The following is a 13,882-nucleotide window of genomic DNA, read 5'->3' on the forward strand; positions in this document are numbered from 1 at the left end:
ATACTGCATGCTGTTCGGAAGTGCAGCATATTTTCCCCTCTGTGTTTTTATTGATCAGACGACATGTTTTGACGGTTTTTTATGTGGATACGTGTATTTAATTCCCTTGACTCTAGTTTTCTGTAGAAGGATGACAAACTCGACAGACTCGTTTTTTTTTTTTGCTCTTATGCACCCGGAAACACCTCAAAACCCGGCGGTTTAAAGCGACTGCGCACTGATTTCACAAAAAAGCTTCATAAAACAGACTTGGTAAGTTTTTCGACTTAAATGTCCCAAAGAGTGTAAGTACGAACACATTCTTACTTTATAAGGCTCGCTTTTTAATCGCTACTTGACATGAACTGGGAGAAGAGATTTCTAATACAAACAGTTGCGTTAAAACCTTGATATTGTGCCTCAGTGCCATAATATTCCTAAACCATGGGAGAAACATTACAGCAGATATGTTTGTGAAAGCTTTTATTGAGCCACATTTTAAAAACGTGAAGTGTAAACATGAATTCAGGAATTCTTTGTGTTGTTCTTTAGTAAAAACACAACCCTATTGTGTTTGTGTAACTTCCACAACAAACATTCCAACATGTTAAGGCTCTGATTGACCAGAAGATATATATATATATATATATAATTTTAATTATAAATAATCTCTAAATTCATGTCTTGAGTTTATTATCTTAAATAAGTCTCCCTGGACCTAAGTATCTGTGGTCTTCATCTGTGAACATTTTAAAGACTTTCATCAGGAAGGAATTAGTGTTAATTCTGTAATGAACTCTGATCCTCTTGGTTGCACAATATGACTCGACTACAAACTGATGTAGAAAGGACATTATTTACATTTATATTATTTCCTGTCCAGTGTCACCCGAATGAGGACGAGGTTCTCTTCTGAGTCTGGTTCCTCTCAAGGTTTCTTCCTCTCATCATCTCACAGAGTTTTTCCTCACCTCAGGCTTGTTTATCAGGGATAGATGTTAGAGATAAATAGTAACTTCATTTTAAACTTTCCAATATTTATTCTGTTTCCATATTTATGTAAAGCTGCTTTGAGACAATGTCAGTTGTTAAAAGTGCTATACAAATGAATTGAATTGTGACAGGTTTTGCAGGTTTTTCACACTAATCCTATTGTGAGTTTGTGTTCCATCAATCTGATTTAAAGCTGAAGAGTCAGGGTGTAGCAGTAAGTCCTTGGTGTTACATCGAGTTGATTTGTGCATGTATTAATATATTACATGTCAAAATTATGTTACTTTCTCACTGTATCTGAGATATCATGTTGGAAGCATTCACATTTCATAGATTTTGAGATCTGGGCATAACACAAGTTTGTTTTCTCTTTCCAAGGTGTGCTTGAAATGGAAAGTCAAAAGCAGGTGATTGAGAAGCTCAGGGCCGCCTTCCGGTCCAGAATGACTTTTCCCTTACATTTCCGTCGCAATCAGCTGGAGGCTTTGTTGTCTTTGCTAGAAGATAACGAGGCGCAGATCTTAGAGGCACTGCATAAAGACCTCGCCAAGGTACAAGTACATTCATGCTTGCATGTCATTACACTTTTTTATTGGCTGCGCTCGGCCACCAAAATCACACCTGATGTTTCTGCAGCCCAAGTTTGAAGCAGTGCTGTCAGAAATCGACATGGTGACCAATGAGCTTCGTTACACCATCTGTAACTTCGAATCCTGGCTGCAGCCGAGCTACGTGGGGAAAAACCTGGTAAGTAATGTGCAGGGTGTAACTTGTAAATGACACAATTTTGCTTCTCCTTTTGTCTTGTTTCCATTCAATCAAGTGTCAAAACTAGAGCACGAAGCACATTGTGAAACACTTCTCTCATGACCAAATTGGACGGGTTCCAAGTGCTGTTACACACGTTTAAGTGCACGAGCAACATCTTTTGGGTTTCTCTTCCCTGCTTTTTTTTTTTTTTTTTTTGCATTTTAGGCAACAAAACTAGATGACTGCTTTGTACGCAGAGAACCTTTAGGGGTCGTGTTGATTATCGGTGCGTGGAACTATCCTCTCCAGCTCATTTTAGCACCACTGATTGCTGCTATTTCTGCAGGTAAACCTACATTTCTAACTCCTTTGTCAGGATGGAAAAAAACAACAACAAAAAAGTCCCCCTTTTTTTAGTTATTCTACGGATTATAAAGTAAAATGTATTTATTTTATTATCATTATTATTAACGTATTAGATTATAGGAAGTGTCTTACAGATCTTATCATGTTATAATTAAAAGCCTTTAGTGATCTGAGTCACTAGCTCAGAACCTTAACCAGTTTAAGCATGGATTTAAAAAAACGTATGTTATTGCATAGGAAACTGTGCAATCCTGAAGCCTTCGGAAATCAGTCAAGCAACCGAGCAACTCCTTTCAGAGCTAATACCGAAATACCTGTCTCAGGTAATGGCATATTCTTTTTTTTAACTAATAATAAAATAATAAAAAATTACTGAGACTTTGCTACAGATACAGACTTTGTATTAGGACTCATTTTATTTAAAAATGTTTATTTATGCAGTAAAAGTTGCAATAGCTCGGATTGTAACTGGTGACTTTTTCTGAATATCACACAGGAGTGTTTTGCTGTTATTTGTGGAGGAGCAGAGGAAACCAAATCTTTGTTGCAGAACCGATTTGATCATATTTTCTACACAGGTAGGTGTGAGTCACTGTAACATTTTATCTTTACATTAATTCATTTATTTAGTTGTCACAGACTGTTTCCTCATATCCCTGACTTTTAATCAGGATCCCAGGCGGTGGCACGGAGCATCCTGCAGGCAGCCGCAGTGCATCTCACCCCTGTCACTCTGGAGCTGGGTGGAAAATGCCCGTGTTTCATTTACGGCCATATAAACGTCAAGGCTGCTGCAAAAAGGCTTGTATGGGCCAAGTATTTTAATGCAGGGCAGAGCTGTGTGGCACCGGATTATGTCCTGTGCACAGCAGAGATGCGAGATAACCTAGTTCCCATGATCAGAGAAGCCTTGGAGAGCTTCTATGGACAACAGATTCAAGAGAGCCCAGACTATGGCCGAATCATCACAGATAAACACTGGAACCGACTCACAGAGCTCCTGCGAAAGTCACAAGGAAAGGTGGTTATAGGAGGAGAAAGCGTGAAAGAGGACAAATACATGGGTGAGAAAATCAGATGGGGAGTGTGGTTTCATATGGTTTATCATTTTTATCTTTATTTGCATCATGGCATGTTTTTATTTATAAATCTCAGAAACTTGATTGAGGAGGCCCTTAATTGGAGAGGAAATGTAGACAGCAGCAGTGGAATTGTAAAAACCTAGAAACTAAAAGTAAATAAAAATGTCACCTTGAATATTTCAGACAGCTAGATAAGTACTGGGCCGGTGTATTAAAGGAATCTTATTTTAAGCTGCTCTGCAGTTTTAAGTAAGGACGCGGTGTTCTTTGATTATTTATTTGTCGTCCTTCCCCATCCTAATTGTAATGCTGTTCTGTCCTACACGTCCTCTTGTCTTCCTGTGCTCAGCTCCCACGGTGCTTGTGGACGTGACTGAATCAGACGTTCTAATGCAAGAGGAAATTTTTGGCCCCATTCTTCCCATCCTCACTGTGGAGTCTCTAGAGCAAGGCATCAGTTTCATCAACGACAGAGAGAAGCCACTGGCACTCTATGTGTTTTCTGATCAGTCTCAGGTACGAAGCCAGAAAACCTCGAGACCTTTTCTGGTTTATTGGAGAAAGGTATCTTCTACCTACCATTATTAGCTAGCATACAGGTTCACGTTGTAGCTATGTTAGGCTGATAAATTGTGCAGTAAACCTAAAAACTGTTTTTCCATGATAATCATAAGACATTAATAAGACCAGGTTAATGGCACCTGTTCAAGAGGTGGGATATATTCGGGACTAAGCCCAGATATATCAACAGGTCGTATTGGGTGTTTCTGGTATGCAATGGTTAGTACCTACCAAATGTGTTCCAAGAAAGGTGCTAGCGCACACTATGGATGTAACCACAGACTGGTCAAACTGGGGGAGCATCAGTACTTTCTATACCAGGGAAAAAGGTGGCGTGGTCTTTTTCTTTTACATATAATTTGGGCTTGATGACCTCGGATTAATCAACCTTTATTCCCAGGTGGTGAATACAGTATTAGAGCAAACCAGCAGTGGAGGGTTTTGTTCAAATGATGGGATTGTTCACATGACACTTCCTGGTTTGCCTTTTGGAGGAGTAGGTAAGTGTGCAATCTAGATACAGGGCTGTATTTGTACTTTTCTTTTGCATTCTTATACACATAAAATATCCAGTCTACCAAAACCAGCTGTATAACGTGAACCAGGTAATTCAGCCATTTGTGCTGAATCATTTTCCTCCACCTTAAAATAGTTATCACCTTCGTATGCTGTCTGGTTGATTTAAGTATGTGATGTCTGCTAAAGATCTGTGTTTAACTTAATCCCAACTCGCGTGTTCAGGTGCAAGCGGGATGGGGAGTTATCATGGCCGCTGGGGCTTCGAGACGTTCAGCCACAGACGGGGGTGTATGCTGCGAGGCTGGGCACTCGAGCGCATCAGCGCACTACGCTATCCTCCATACCAAGAGTCGAGCCTGGGCTGGCTGCGCTGGGCCACGCAGGCCAAAAAGAAGGGCTGGGGAGGATGCAGCCTCATGTGATCTTTTGTCGTATTTGCTGAGAATCATGGCTTTTAACAGTAACTTACATTCCTGCTTGGTCAGTGGAAGGAAACCAAGCATGTAAAAGCATTCGAGAGATAAAAACTATACACTGGTTGTGTGCTACACATGGTGTAATAAAATGATACTTTTTTCTTTCTTTACTCTATCTTCGAGATGACTTTTCACATGGTTAGGCATGTTGTGTTACTGTTTTCTCAATAAGCAACCAGTCACGAGATTTGGGTCCTATTTAAAGTAAATTACATTTATTCAAACTAATATTTCATAAAACATCATGTAAATATTCAGTCAGAGTGCATTTGTGCTGCTGTGTTAAATTTCAATTATTCTTTCAAATAAAACAACACTTCAGGTGTGTATTTTTTATTGGTTATCCTGCTTTAGAAAATCACAAGACTTTTTGTACATCACATGTGAGTATGGCAAAGTCTCATTGTTATAGAATTGTCCAGAATGCGTTTAACAGTCTTTACTGTCTGTGGACGAGGCTTGCTCAGTAGTGTGATACACACAACACGGGCTCATGTTTGAATATCAGAGAGGAACAAAGATACTAGAGCTTTGTAGGAGACGGTACCAGTGGCTAAGACCGCTCACTGACTGATCCCATGTCATGGTTCAGGTTTGTGAGAAGAGGCTGGAGTGGCTCCAGACTGTGCCAATTCTGAGACTGAGGGTTCTGAGGAGGCAGAGGGGCTGGCTGAGGTGGTTGGTTCTTTCTGGACCAGTTCTGGCTCATCCTGCCCAGCCTGAGGAGGGTGGACCAGGACTCTGTCAATGATCCCGAAGTCTTGTGCCTCCATGGGACTCATGTATCGGTCTCTCTCCATCACGTTCTCTGTAGAGGAAGAACAAAATATGAGGCAAAAATATCCAGTAAATCTGCCTGAAGGTTCTCAACTATTCAATTATTAAATGACTGTCATGGCATCTTTTGTGTTGTTAAGATAAATACAGTGCATCAGAATTTGAACTTGGGGTGTTACAACCTGGAACTGAAATGGACTGGGATTATATGCTAGGGCAGAGTGGTGAGAAGAAAGTAAAAAGGAGAGAAAAGTTCTGTTGGAGATTCAACAAACTTATGGAGGGGAAAAAGAAAAGCTCTGATTAGTTCCTTGGAACATATTGCTATTGCAGGATGCTCATTAAACCGCTCATCATCTATGAATCATGGTGGTGGTAGCATGTTGTGGCGATGCTTTTATTCAGAAGGCACTGTAAAAACTGATCAGGACTGAAGGGAAAGTAGATGGAGACAAATACGTGGAATTGAGACTGAGGCAACTCAACACGAAAACAACACATACTGCCATAGTGGCCCAGTTACAGCCCAGACCTCTATACAATTAACAATCTTCACAAATTTGTCAAAGGATATATAAACCCTCTTAATAAAAACAGTACCTATAGTTTCCAGAGGTTGTCTTGTATGTTTACAGTAGATGTTGTTAATCTGTCTCTTAAGCTTGAGAATCTCCTCAGCCTGAATTGCGATGTCCGTTGCTTGACCCTGAAATCATCGATCAGAGATGTTTCAAATGCTCGCACAAACTAACAAGAACAAAACCGAACAAATCAAGCTGTTTTTCTTACCCTGGCCCCTCCAGATAGCTGGTGCACCATTATGCGGGCGTTGGGCAGCGAGTGCCTCATCCCTGCAGTGCCTGCAGCCAGTAGTAAGCTGCCCATGCTAGCAGCCTGGCCTACACACCATGTAGAGATGGGGTTGAGGATGTACTGCATAGTGTCGTAGATTGCCAGCCCTGCTGTAACCACACCACCTACATGGAAATGAGAGAAACAAGATCATGAAGCAGAAGACAAAACACAAGATGTCTGAACCCATCAAACAGGAAGGAAGATGGTGAAATGGTGAAGAACAATTATTACAGATATTTGACCATTCTGTGACTTCAACCCTGTGAGGTTCAATTAGATAATCAGTGTATCTGCTGGTCAGAGGGTCTATTCATGTTCTTGACATGTTGTGCTAATAACATAATTAAAACATAATGCCTCCACCACCTAAAATGGATGGAGAAATTACTTCCTGGAAAACCGTCATTTAAACAAAATTAAATGTTCAATGGTGGGCTGGAAAAGGAAATATACTTCTAATCTGGAGCCAGTTTAAAATGTGCGGCTGCAAAGCATCCACTTAAAGGAACTTGGCAGCGCCCGAATTTAGCCAACAGAACAAAACTCAATGAATCAATCAACGATTATTTAATGCAACAGTAAACAGGGATGAGCTGAAAGTGAAGAGCAAAGATGAGGCTGAGACTGGTGGATGATGATGATGATCACAAACATATATTTATTATCTTTGCTAGATAATAAATAGAAGAACACGTAAGTCTCATATGACTTACACGCATTATAAGAATTTTGTATTACAGGTGTATGGTAAATGGAATACTAATTAAATTAATATAGAGCAGTTGCCTTAAGATACGTGTTGGTGTCTTTTTTTAACAGAAGTTTTACTTTTATAATGGACATTTTTTTTCACTATTAATATATTTAGCATGCCCGATTTGTTTATGATGTTACATACTCTGACAGAAGGTCTGTGAAACGTAACATGCTACATGTTAGTATGGATGATTATCTTCGTTTTTGTCGTTAACCAAAGTGTCTCTCACCAGGACTGTTGATGTACATGTGAATAGGCTTGTTGTTGCTCTCTGACTGAAGGAAAAGCAGTTGTGCGATCACCAGACTTGCCAGCGAGTCATCGATCTAAAAGACAGAAATTAGAGTGAACATGTGATATTAGGAGAAATTGGATTTCCACAAGAATCCTCCTAAGACTCGTGTTATATATATTTTTTGGAGAGACTTACTGGACCCATGACGCAGATTATTCTTTCTTTCAAAAGGCGTGAGTAGATATCATATGCCCGTTCACCTCGACCCTGAAAAAATGGTGGAGAGAGCAAGGGCTGATGCTTGAGCTTAAAGAAATCTTAAGTGTAGAATTCAGAGGAACTCACAGTTTCAGGGTTCGTCTAACCTCTCTGGAATAACAACACGTACGTAAACATTTCAGCATGAATATATTTACAGGGTTCTCAAGTGTCATGCATTGAGAGTGACAGTCACGCATTTTGGTCTTTTGTCACGCTCTCCCACCACACATTGTATTTCTCACGTAGGAAAACTTTGACTATCATATATTTAATATGCCGCAGCACTCAAAATGTATCTGTTCGCACCGCTCTCTCTATGGAACCGGGCAGGAATCAAGCGCGTCTCCCCTGGAGTTCTTAGTCGAGCATGACACTTATCAGCCAATCAAAAAAAGAGGCTACACAATAGCCAATCAGAAAATAGCATCTGGGTAAGATTTAATGCAACAACCAATGGAAAAAAAGCATATCCTGGAAATGTTCAGCATCATCCTCGTTCACCCACAGAGAAAACCACTGGCTCTGCGCTTTGAACCCAGAGTAAGTCATAATCTCCTGTTGTAATGTTACAACAAATTCACAAATTGTTTGACACAAACAGTGACATTTTGACTGCTGTTAGAGACGTTTCCCAGATAATCAGCATCAGTTTCTAATGAGTGTTTGTAACTTAGCCAACAGTTTTACAGTCTGTTCACGGACAACACCTGCTCAGAACAAGTAGGCCAGTGGTTCTCAAACTGGTGGCCCTGAGATGGTGTCAACATTACAAATGATAAAAGGAGTCCAAAAAGGCAACAAGCACTTACAATAAACACCAACAGTCATAATATCTCTCTCACGCTCTCGCTCTCTCTCTCTCTCTCTCTCTCTCTCTCACACACAAATCAATAAATGGAAATTGAATAAATACTTTGTATTTTGTTAAATTGTGCTCAGTGATCCAAGCACAACACCCCCAGTTGTCACTCTTGCCTGTCTTCAAAACTTAAGAGCCCTGTATTTCGTCGAGATCTGTTTCAGGATCAACTTTTTCGTTCTGGTGAGGTTGCACGAAACAAGAATGGCCTGATTTGTGTGGAATCGTTCGTAAGAATTCGATGTAATCTTTAATACTGAGCATCATTAGTACTGGTGTCTCCCAGAACAGGTGAGTCGTCATGACCTCTCAGGGAGTTTTCACTTGCTCACTGAAGAATCCCAATTTACACCCGGAATTCTATAAAGCTGTTTCGTGTCAATGACAAAAACAAGCTGTACGACATATAAGTAGACATGAGGGCTGACTGAGACTTACTGTCTGTTCTACAACGATGGGGATGAGCGGATTTCTCCACGCCGCAGTCTGATGAAATAACCGCTGGCTCTTCAGAGCAGCTCCACAACACTGTAACACATTCTGTAACACACACAGCACTGACGGATCAAACTCCTATTTCAGACTGAATATTCCGACACTGCAACAGTGACATAATCAAATACATACAGACAGTTTATACTTCACTTACTCGTAAGAACATGATGTTTACAAAGTGCAAAACCTCTCCGTTTGACCCAACTAATTGTTGCACCGGATGTAATTCTTATAACCTGTCATGTGACGGTGCAAAGTTACAAACTGACCGCTAGATGGCGCAATAGTAGTAACTTGCCCCTGTTAGCAACGCATGCGCATACGCATGATGGCCGCCGCGCGTTTCCTGCGTCGCTTGTACACGTTCTCACAAATGAACGCGTCCACGTGATGTAATGCCCAGTTGTGGAGGCAATATATCCCCATGTGACACTGTGTCCTCAACTGGATTGCAGTATGATGTGTTTTTCTACACCGTTATTGCGTAACAACTATGTATTGTTGGCTGTCATTTAAATGACAGTTATATTAATGTGCTCCATCTAATACATTACATTAGAATACAATAGTAACAGCTCACATAGGGACTGTGTGGCCTTGTCTAATCTAACAAATCATTTTTTTAACAAATATAAAAGTTGTAATAAATTTGATCAACATTTCTATAAGACGACATTTATTTAACATCTTGTCAACAGTCAGAGATTAATCGTACACCCCCTGCCCACTCCCCAGGACGACACAAGACCCAGAAACCGGGCAGGAAAAATCACTACTGACCCTTCGCACCCTGGACACAACTTCTTTCAGCTCATCCCTTCTCTCAGGCGCTACAGAGCTTTTACCAAAACTGCCAGACTCAGGAACAGTTTCTTTCCCCCAGACAATCTCCCTGATTACCAACTCACCATAATTATATTCACTGCTTCAAATCTAAAAGTAGTGCATTATCAGAACTGTCAGTCATCACATCATCTGTATACGTTACACACACTACTGCTGCTGCATATTGTACAAACGCATAATATTGCACAATACTGTTATTTGCACTACCTTGTACTTCTCACACTTTATGTACATAACTGATCAGCCATATAATCTGTATTCATATTGAATACTCGTACTCTCTATATTGTATCACATCATCTGTATTGTCTCGTATAGTCTGTTTTGTCTTGTCTTGTATAGTCCAAGCTAAATATATAGTATAGTGTTATTTATGTCTGTACTTTTAAGAGTCACAAACAGCTGGAACCAAATTCCTTGTGTGTGTGTGAACGCACTTGGCCAATAAACCTGATTCTGATTCTGACTAGAAGGTTTTCTAGACAGAAGTGTTTTGGTTTCCCAATAAAATGAAACACTGTTTTGTCTTGTGTGTGTGTGTGTGTGTGTGTGTGTGTGTGTGTGTGTGTGTGTGAGAGAGAGAGAGAGAGAGAGAGAGAGAGAGAGAGAGAGAGAGAGAGAGAGAGAGAGAGAGAGAGAGAGAGAGAGAGAGACAGTGATGAAAACCCACCATCACACCCATCTGTGTTCCTTCCCCAAACCTATTGCCAGAAAGCCAAAAGCCCACAATTGTGTAAATTAAGACTTTTTATTCTATTGTGGCTCAATGAGCACAAATCCATAATCCACAGCCATAAAATAAACGCATGAAACCTATTTAAAATGAGGCTGTGAGGCTTTTGCATTAAAAAAACAAAAAAAAACAACAACAACACAACAACAACAGAACTATCACATGCTGTGTGCTTCGTGTTTCATTCACTTTCATTCTTCTTGTAAACTGCTGAAATAAAAGAGAAGCAGTTTTGTGTTGAGGGGCGCTGTGGAGTCTCTCAGTAACAGACGCCGTCTCTTTCCAGTCACTGTTTAATCCGAACAGTCACTTGAATGAAATGTCAAACAACAGCTCCAATAGCAGTAACCTGGTTCTTGCCCAGAAAGCTGTGAAACAGCTGCGGCTTGAGGCAAGTGTCCGGAGAATCAAGGTAGGTCTGAAAATAACCCTGTAAACTAACTCGATAAAAGTGAGGAAATAAACCGGCTGAGTCTGAGAGTCTGTGACCGGACAAACTTGTTTGACGATTAAGAGACTGAAACTAATGTCAAAGTTGTACATAATGTACAATAAAATACCATTTTGTTTTCTTTAACGCGGTCATATCTGTATTATTGACATTCTAAGCGAATCTAAAAAGTGAATTATTTCAGTTCCCACACACCTGTTCCTGCTCCATTACAGTGTAAACGCTTGTCTTTGATCAAACTACTAATGTTATCATGTTTTTATCATCGTGTCAACGTTTCTACACATGGTTAAGATACCAGCTGTCTTATTATCTCAACTTCAATGATATATGTATATATATATGTAAATATAATTTAAACATTAATTCGGTTTGAAGTTTTTATTAAATTTTATTTACTCTACAAATGAAACGTTTTTATTAGTAGGAACTAGGAAAGGCGAACATCCGGGTGTTTCCTCCCTGGGAACAGAGAAGCTCTTTGTTGATTGTAAGCTTGTGACCATGAGAAGGCTGTGAGCTTCTACTAGCCACAAGCATCAACATCTCAGGCATCTAAAAAAAACATATAAAAGTGAAAGACTTGGTGTGTCCTCATTCTTAACACGAACTTCTGTGAACACACTATATACATTTTTAATCTGATAAATACGATTTCAACATTCTCCGATAACGTGTATGTCAAAACAGGATACAAGAAAAAACAGGATTACATTTACATTGAAAACCCCATGTGTCCTACTGCGATGTGTCTTACAGACTATAAACTCACGTTTTATATATTCTTAACACACACATCAAACTCATTGCTTCGTCAGATGTTGGCTGATGATACGTCTTTGCACATCTTCAACAAGATTTAAAGTCTGAAAGCTTGGTTGAGATCCGAAATGAAATGCATCAAGCTATTCTGAGGTGCGCTGAGAACTGATCGTTGTTTCTGTCTTGGAATGATACTGATAAAAAAAATGTTTGAGTCCATAATGAATTTGACAACTGGACATTGGAGGCAATGTACATAATGTACAATGAGGTTCAATGAGGCAATGTGGTTTTACACCACTATTTTTACCCAATGCTTGTATACACTTCATCATGATCACAGCCTCTGGATCATTTCTGCAGTCTGTAAAAATATAAAGTTGTAGAAGAAACATTATTTATTTTTTCCCTCTTTCTTTTAAAGTTAATAAGCTGATTACCATATTCAAAAACCTTGGGTTTCCCAACTTGCTTGTCGTGTTGCAGGATGCACATGTATTGAATTTTCTTTCTTAACTTTTTTTTTCCCTAGATAATTTTTCAAATAGAGGTATTTTTAGTTTTTATTTTTTCACTCAGAAATACCAAGGGTTTAAGCGCATATCCTGTTGCTCTCTGATTACATCAGGTTTCACAAGCTGCGGCTGAACTGAAGACATTCTGCTTGCAAAATGCCCATAGGGACCCGTTGCTTGTGGGGGTTCCATCCAGTGATAATCCATTCCGGCCTCCAAAATCCTGTGAACTCTTCTGAGGTACATCCATTCTGTGGTTTTTAATTTAATATCCCCTTTTCTAAATCAATGGTATATTTGAATGTGTATTCAACCGTTTCTGAAATATTATCTGTAACTTATCCATCTTTTGACTCTCTGCCTCTCTCTTTGCCTCTCCTTCAGATGAAAGGACGAAGGCCCCATAAACAAGTCTTACAAGTCGCTCTTCATTCACTTCATAAGTGAACTCTGCAACTGATCCAACACTGCTTTTACATTTTCACCATCATCTTTATTATTAGCATAAAGCGCTATAGTTTAAACCTGTTGTTTTTATGTGTCCTGTATTTGACCTTTTTAAAATAGAGAATTTTATGTATTGTCTAATTACAATAAAAAATAAAGTTTGCTTGCAGACATAAAAGATCAAATAATTCTCAGCCTGTAGTGTGTTGTATAAGATATAACTGGTATATAAACTTGCTCGTGAACGAGGGCATACATTATATTTAAGATAGGTAGATGTATGTAAACACAACACTGTTGCTATGAATACCACTTCTTTTGTTTAGATTACGGTATCTTACTTTTATGTAAGGCTCAAGACATTTTGTCATATTGTTTTCTAAAAAAAAAAACAAATAACACTAATCTCTCTCTTTTTCATGACTCGTATTGTGCCAAAATACCACGCAATAAATATAATATGATCGCAGATGCTTTGCATTCTCATTTGTACCACAATGCATAACAAACAGCTGGATTTCAGGTGTTATTACCTACTGATTCCATTTATTTTCTTTCAGGATATGTTTGATGTAAGGAGTGAGCATTAGTAACATAATGTTAAAGCATGTGTCCAAGACGTTCATCATGATAATGTACTGATATATGATCAAATCATAGTATGATTTGTTTTGGAGTTCTCTCTCTCTCTCTCTCTCTCTCTCTCTCTCTCTCTCTCTCTCTCTCTCTCTCTCTCTTAGTTAATAAAATCAATCAAGACAAATCTCAATTCCCAAGAATTTGAGATGCAAAAAGTCACACAGCTGGAAATGCAATTGATACTAAAAGTTATAAGGAATTATAAATTAAAAGTCAGCCGAGAGATTACTTCTGGTTTCAGATGGTTGGTTGAGCAGCATGATGAATTGCTGTATCGCAGTTCTCACTTTGATCCTGAGCTCATGTTACTGTCCATCTGGAGTTTTGCATGTTCTCCATGTGTGCACATTTCTATTAGGTTCTCCAGTTTCCTTCCACCTCCCAAAACATTGCTGATGCCCCCCAGGTATGAATGAATAGCTTGGCTGCTATTGGTGCAGAGTTTATTCCAGGTTCGTGCTGTGATTACTTTCTTCTAACAGAATTTTCTAAGAAGGTTCTTTGAATTTTACAGTGCTTTATTT

The 13,882-nt window shown here is 39.3% G+C and overlaps 3 protein-coding genes and 1 long non-coding RNA gene across 4 annotated transcripts; 2 read left to right on the plus strand and 2 right to left on the minus strand.

Annotated features, from left to right (window-relative positions):
• Positions 1–5,047, plus strand: aldh3b1 (aldehyde dehydrogenase 3 family, member B1). The gene is made up of 10 exons (XM_027171870.2): positions 1–252; positions 1,351–1,523; positions 1,609–1,719; positions 1,948–2,068; positions 2,326–2,411; positions 2,585–2,666; positions 2,760–3,152; positions 3,520–3,686; positions 4,132–4,231; positions 4,473–5,047. Exons 2-10 carry the CDS (start codon positions 1,362–1,364, stop codon positions 4,670–4,672), a joined length of 1,422 nt encoding a protein of 473 aa, XP_027027671.1. The 5' UTR covers positions 1–252; positions 1,351–1,361; the 3' UTR covers positions 4,673–5,047.
• LOC113659210 (caseinolytic mitochondrial matrix peptidase proteolytic subunit) lies at positions 5,044–9,279 on the minus strand. Its single transcript, XM_027171871.2, has 7 exons — positions 9,120–9,279; positions 8,909–9,010; positions 7,546–7,617; positions 7,345–7,441; positions 6,293–6,480; positions 6,104–6,209; positions 5,044–5,534 (listed from the first exon to the last, which is right to left on the minus strand). Exons 1-7 carry the CDS (start codon positions 9,129–9,131, stop codon positions 5,308–5,310), a joined length of 804 nt encoding a protein of 267 aa, XP_027027672.1. The 5' UTR covers positions 9,132–9,279; the 3' UTR covers positions 5,044–5,307.
• A 1,375-nt stretch (positions 9,280–10,654) lies between these two features.
• On the plus strand, positions 10,655–13,188 carry si:dkey-204f11.64 (uncharacterized protein LOC100537752 homolog). The gene is made up of 3 exons (XM_027171672.2): positions 10,655–10,956; positions 12,386–12,512; positions 12,657–13,188. The coding sequence occupies exons 1-2, from the start codon at positions 10,864–10,866 to the stop codon at positions 12,509–12,511; spliced, it is 219 nt and encodes a 72-aa protein (XP_027027473.1). The 5' UTR covers positions 10,655–10,863; the 3' UTR covers position 12,512; positions 12,657–13,188.
• LOC125138903 lies at positions 11,362–11,901 on the minus strand. The gene is made up of 2 exons (XR_007138023.1): positions 11,768–11,901; positions 11,362–11,550 (listed from the first exon to the last, which is right to left on the minus strand). It is a non-coding gene; the product is annotated as an uncharacterized LOC125138903 (long non-coding RNA).
• Positions 13,189–13,882: the final 694 nt, after the last annotated feature.

This window comes from Tachysurus fulvidraco, chromosome 15 (assembly GCF_022655615.1).
Source record: "Tachysurus fulvidraco isolate hzauxx_2018 chromosome 15, HZAU_PFXX_2.0, whole genome shotgun sequence".
NCBI lineage: Eukaryota > Metazoa > Chordata > Actinopteri > Siluriformes > Bagridae > Tachysurus > Tachysurus fulvidraco.